The 6427-nt window shown below is 49.8% G+C and overlaps 1 protein-coding gene across 1 annotated transcript; it reads left to right on the top strand.

Moving 5' to 3' along the window:
• Positions 1-4091: 4091 nt before the first annotated feature.
• On the top strand, positions 4092-5480 carry LOC119327413 (flavonol synthase/flavanone 3-hydroxylase-like). Its single transcript, XM_037600519.1, has one exon. It carries the CDS (start codon positions 4160-4162, stop codon positions 5276-5278), a length of 1119 nt encoding a protein of 372 aa, XP_037456416.1. The 5' UTR covers positions 4092-4159; the 3' UTR covers positions 5279-5480.
• Positions 5481-6427: the final 947 nt, after the last annotated feature.

The raw sequence follows: 6427 nt of genomic DNA, 5'->3' as shown, positions 1-6427 counted from the left end.
GCCCTAATCTCTCTCGGGAGGGCTGATCTGGAGTCCGTTCGGGGCTCCGGAAAGGGGAATCTGTCGCCATCGTCATCATCAACCATCCTCCATCACCAATTTCATGATGCTCACCGCCGTGCGTGAGTAATTCCATCGTAGGCTTGCTGGACGGTGATGGGTTGGATGAGATTTATCATGTAATCGAGTTAGTTTTGTTAGGGTTTGATCCCTAGTATCCACTATATTCTGAGATTGATGTTGCTATGACTTTGCTATGCTTAAGGCTTGTCACTAGGGCCCGAGTGCCATGATTTCAGATCTGAACCTATTATGTTTTCATGAATATATGTGTGTTCTTGATCCTATCTTGCAAGTCTATAGTCACCTACTATGTGTCATGATCCGGCAACCCCGAAGTGACAATAATCGAGACCACTCCCGGTGATGACCGTAGTTTGAGGAGTTCATGTATTCACTATGTGTTAATGCTTTGGTCCGGTACTCTATTAAAAGGAGGCCTTAATATCTCTTAGTTTCCATTAGGACCCCGCTGCCATGGGAGGGTAGGAAAAAAGATGTCATGCAAGTTCTTTTCCATAAGCACGTATGACTATATTCGGAATACATGCCTACATTACATTGTGAATTGGAGCTAGTTCTGTGTCACCCTATGTTATAACTGTTGCATGAATAATCGCATCCGGCATAATTCTCCATCACTGATCCAATGCCTACGAGCTTTTCACATATTGTTCCTCGCTTATTTACTTTTCCGTTGCTGCCGTTACAATCCCTACAAAACTATCACTGTTATTTTTGCTACCGTTATTGTTACTTCCATACTACTTTGCTACTAAATACTTTGCTGCAGATGCTAAGTTATCCAGGTGTGGTTGAATTGACAACTCAACTGCTAATACTTGAGAATATTCTTTGGCTCCCCTTGTGTCGAATCAATAAATTTGGGTTGAATACTCTACCCTCGAAAACTGTTGCGATCCCCTATACTTGTGGGTTATCAGCCGTCCTTCTCCTTAACGGAGGAGGCCATCCACTTGCCTTGCCCTCCAAATCTGGACATGGTTGAGTGCTTGCTTGACGCGGAAAAGATGAGGACTTGGGCGCTGGAGCTCAAGAATGGAAGGGCGGAGAAAGAGAGAAGGCGTGGGTGAAAGAAGGGAATCCCCCTATAAAGCCAGTGAATATCAAGCGCCTCCCCACTCGCCTTAAAACTCGTCTGTTCCCCAAGGGCTGTGCAGACGGCATGATTAGATTACCCACGCCCATATTGATGAGAATCCCGCAATAAGGGGACACGATCTCTGCTTCGGCAAGACGTGCCAATGAAAACCGCGTCTCGAAACGTGGAACGGCAGACGAAAACGATTCGAAATAATGACCGGGCAGACGTGAAGTCACATTACAAAAAGTTGATAGCGGATTGGAATCGTGAAATATTATACTCTCTGTGGTTGTGTGTGGGGTACTTGTGTTGCAGACCCGGACACGTTCGTTGCGTCCGAAGACTATCTTGGAGTATTCGGAAAGGGGAACCCGCCTTGCAATGCCGAAGACAATCTGCGCATCGGGCACCTCGTCATTGAAGCCTTGTTCAGGGACTACTGAGGGAGTCCTGGACTAAGGGGTTCTCGGGCGTCCGGCCTGTTGGACATGGGCCGGACTAGTGGGCTCTAAAGATACAAGACCGAAGACTCTCCCCCGTGTCTGGATGGGACTCTCCTTGGCATGGAAGGCAAGCTCGGCGTCCGAATATGAAGATTCTTTTCTCTGTAACCGACATTGTATAACCCTAGTCCCCTCCAGTGTCTATATAAACCGGAGGGCTTAGTCCGAACAATCATAATCATAGTCATATAGGCTAGACTTCTAGGGTTTAGCCATCATGATCTTGTGGTAGATCAACTCTTGTAATACTCATATTCATCAAGATCAATCAAGCAGGAAGTAGGGTATTATCTCCATAGAGAGGGCCCGAACCTGGGTAAACATTGCGTCCCCTGTCTCCTGTTACCATCGACCTTAGACGCACAGTTCGGGACCCCCTATCCGAGATTCGTCAGTTTTGACACCGACAAAGGGCAAAGCGGCGACAGCCGCCGTCGGGGGGTGGGGGTGGAGGCAGGCAGTTAGGCCTGGGTAGGCCGCGGGAAAGAGGAAGAAGGTGGATAGTACGCGATCTATTTTGGGCTGTTGGATGAAGATCTGACAGTCTAGATGAGAATAGGCAGACAAAACATTTTTTTCATGTACATGACAAATAGGCGCTCCCATTTTTTATTCGGTCGATTTCCGCCACAATGCAGAACAACACCTGGGCAACCGACAGAGATGTTGCGGCTGACCGCAGCATCCCCTCACCAACAATGTCACTGTGGTCCTTGGTGCCGCTAATAAGGGCTAACCGGGACCTCGTCAAAGGCGATGAATGGTTTACAAAATTCGTCCAAACCAAAGAAGACCTTGGAAGAGGAGGCAAGGTAGGCATGGAGGATTCATTACAGCTCTGTAAATGTAACTTTAAAGTTACCTTCAAGATTAAAGGTGCCAAAAGGGATGTTAAAATTGGAAGCCATCCAAAAATAAAGAAACTGCCCGAATCGCAGGGGGTTACTTTTGCCCATTTGCAACACATTTTTTAGGGAGCCCATTTTGTAACACTATCTCTGAGTATGTGGATATTTTTCCATCATGTTTCTTTTCAATGTCTAATAACCGGTATCTTTTTTTCGTATTGTATGTTTTTTAAATATTTTGTTGGAAACATACAACTGAATGACGATGCGCGTGGAATATGCCTTTGCTCCTGTTCTTGCACAGAGGTGGCTTCTAGCTGCCTTTGGATGACCTGATGGGAACGTGATGCGAGGAGGCTGGAGCTAAGGTCTCGCGCTTAGTACTACCAACTTACCAGCGTCGTGGTATAGTAGTGGCAATGAGGCCAGATGGGAACATCATGCGAGGAGGCTAGATCTGAGGTCTCACGCTTAGTGCTAGTACCAACTTAGCAGTGTTGTGGTATAGTAGTGGCAATGAGGTGTGATGCTATGTCGCCGTTGATGACGACAAAGCCTTCGGGGTGTTGTGTTCCTCCTTGCGGGCTTCATGGTGAAGCTTCGATGCCTCGCTTGTCGGGTGCTCTTCGGCTGAAAGCCTCAGATCTAACTTTTGGATCGGCCAATAATGGTGTCCTTGACGTCATAAACCTCCATGGAGGCACTGACCATCATTGGTTGTCTCTTGTTTCGTTTGGAGGGCGGTTCGCCAGTATGAGGTTCATGGTTGTGAGTGGTGGTGGCAAGACTGGTGGAGGCTACACTAATTCCCTCTCATTTCACGTGTTGTTTCTTAAAGTGTGCACATTGTTCTCATCGTTCGACCAAGTTTGTGAAAGGCTCTGATATTCTTACCTAAAGTTGGGTTACCGAGTCTGCGGTTCACCTCACCTCATTGCCTCTAGATACTCCTCCCCATTTTTGAGGGTTGCTTGGTCAGACGACGATGAAAACTTAAGTCCTCCGTGTCGTCTGTGTTTATATACAAAATTAGTTTTTGCAAGTGGCATTCTTTCCATCCCTGCAGCTTCTATGACGTTTCTCCCCTATGATGTCTTCGTTGTAATTTAGCTATTCCGCTGTGATATATTCTCACTTTTCGTCTTCTTCTCTTATAACTTCGTCGGTTCCTCCTCTTCCTACTGAATGAAACGTAGCGCCGGTACATTTCGTCAAAAAGAAGATAACGGAGGAAACGACGCCGTGAGAGTAAAGAGAAGAAGATCGTGAGGCTGAAACCAATCGCATCCGACGGTGCAGGTAGGGCCACGGGAGGGGAGACGACATTTTCCTACGCCAGCCTCGTTGATCATGCATGCATGCCTAGCGGCTCCAAAAATAGCACCGTTTGTGTACGGCGCCTAACGTAATCGAGGAAGATAACACGAAATCGATATCCTTCCAACTCACTCCAGTCGGTTTGGACTTTAGGACAGGTACGTACCACATCGATCGATCACGTCACGTCTGAGTACAGCGAGCTCATCCCCGGCCTGTATAAATGGAGGTGTGCTACTCACCTCAAGCTCCACGCCACCTCGAGTTCAAGTAGACGACGCAGTGGTGAACTACGAGTGTGCTACCTAACATTACCACGTACCACCATGGTGCATCAAGCTCAGGGCCTGCTCGTGCAGGAGGTGGCCGCCGACGGGGAGCTGCCGAGCCGCTACGTGCTCAAGGAGCAGCAGGGCCGCCCGGCCGCGGCCGCACAGCGTGCCGCTCCGTCCATCCCCACCGTGGACGTGGGCCGCCTTGCCAACGCCGACCCCGGCGAGGCCGACAGGCTCCGGTCGGCGCTCGGCTCCTGGGGCCTCTTCGCGGTGACCGGCCACGGCATGACGGACCCGTTCCTCGACGCGATCCTCGGCGCGGCGCGGGGGTTCTTCCACCTGCCGACGGAGGCGAAGCAGGAGTACAGCAACGTGGTCGACGCCGACGACGGCGGCCGCAAGTTCCAGCCCGAGGGCTACGGCGTCGACCGCGTCGACACCGACGAGCAGGTCCTCGACTGGTGCGACCGGCTCTACCTCCAGATCCGGCCGGATGACGCGCGGCAGCTCCGCTTCTGGCCGACCCACCCGCCGGACCTCGCCGAGCTCCTCAAAGAGTTCAGCGTCGAGGGCGAGAAGGTGGCCAAGCTCGTCGTCACGGCCATGGCGAGGTGCCTGGGCTTCGAGGATGGGTTCTTCGTGGACAAGGTCGGCGAGCGGATGCCGTCGTACGCGCGGTTCACCTACTACCCGCCCTGCCCGCGCCCGGACCTCGTGCACGGGCTCAAGCCCCACACCGACAACTCCGTGGTCACCGTGCTCCTCCTCGACGAGCAGGTCGGCGGCCTCCAGGTTCTGAAGGACGGCAGCTGGGTCGACGTGCCCGTGCTGGGCGACGGCCGACACCAGCTGCTGGTCGTGGTCGGCGACGAGATGGAGATCATGAGCAACGCGGCGTTCAAGGCGCCGGTACACCGGGTGATGGCGCCGGGGGAGGAGGCGGAGCGGGTGTCGCTGGCGGTGTTCTACCAGCCGGAGGCGGACAAGGTGCTTGAGCCGTCGCCCGAGCTGGTCGACGGGGACCGGCCGGCGATGTACAAAAGGCTGCAGGCCAAGGTCTTCGCCGACGGCTTCTGGGACGCGTTCGCGCTCGGGGAACGCACCATCGACTTCCTCAAGGTCAAGGTCGACGCCGCCGATCCGCCGGCGGCGGCCGTTTCCGGCGATTGATTGTATTGAACTATTGAAGCCTCCATGAGCGCTCCATGGATCCATATGGATGCAAATTGCACGCATGGAGTGTTGATTGTATTTGCAGATTATGGGTGTAATTTTGCCTGGTCTCCATGTATCGATCGTTCCCAGTTCCATGGGAGCAGCATCAATACTATCAATAATAAATCAATCAATGAGAGTTGCTTTATTTCTGTAAGGGTCTCTTTGATTCACAGAAAAAGCCCATGAAAAAACATGAGAATAGGACACCCTTCATATATTTGATTCAAATGAATGACACATACTAAAAAAATGGAGAAATCTGGATTGAGTTTCAAAGAAAGAGAAAGAAACTTTTAAATCCTTATAAACCCCTTTTGCATTCCTATGCATAAACAATAAGGAAAAAAACCATAAGTTGCTAATGACAATCTAATATTACCTTTGCGCGTGTTTTAACTTTGATTTGGCTATGATTTTGGAATTCATGTTTTTTTTATCCAGGTGAACCAAGAAGACATTCCGCAAAAATCATGTGTTTTCATAATCCCTTTATTTGCACATGCAATCCTAACATATTCCTATTTTTCTCCTATTCCTACGTTTTCGTAATCCCGTGAAACAAAAAAGCCCTAGTATTATATAGTGCTTTTACCATTAAGATGGACATCCACTTGGTACTCACGCAATTTGAGTTTGCTTCTACGGGACTGACTCACGCAATTTGAATGCCATGTTACCAACAGAATCTTTGATTTGAGTACTGAACTTAGAATATTTTTTCTTTTGCAATTATTGAATAATAAAATACTAGATGGTTGCAGGGGCAGTTGTTCTTGTTTCGGCCTTCATTTTGAAAGAAAAACTATGTTACAGAACAGTAATGCCACACGCACGGACCTATGGTTACGGAATCAACCGACTGTACTTAGGTGGCAGTTTTTTATTGAAGATTAGGACTGAGGCTGGGCTCACCCCATGAAAATCAAGAGGGCGGAGATTGATTAGCGCTGAGATGCCCGTATTGCTCCGTGTGTCTAGGATTACCTAAATTCTAAAAAGTGCAGTTGTGCTCGTTAATCGTCTCGAGCGCACGCGCTATCGACAAAACAACATACGCGTCGCCCACCTCCCGCACCTTATCCATTCATCCCACCTGCTCGT

The sequence above is a fragment of the Triticum dicoccoides genome, chromosome 7A (genome assembly GCF_002162155.2).
Source record: "Triticum dicoccoides isolate Atlit2015 ecotype Zavitan chromosome 7A, WEW_v2.0, whole genome shotgun sequence".
Classification (NCBI taxonomy): Eukaryota; Viridiplantae; Streptophyta; class Magnoliopsida; order Poales; family Poaceae; genus Triticum; species Triticum dicoccoides.
The sequence above is the reverse complement of the archived record's forward strand: the minus strand, read 5'-3'. Positions and strand labels throughout refer to the sequence as shown.

Bases quoted from the DNA above. Each gene is read 5' to 3' on its own strand.
- LOC119327413 (XM_037600519.1), top strand. From the start codon at position 4,160: ATGGTGCATCAAGCTCAGGGCCTGCTCGTGCAGGAGGTGGCCGCCGAC.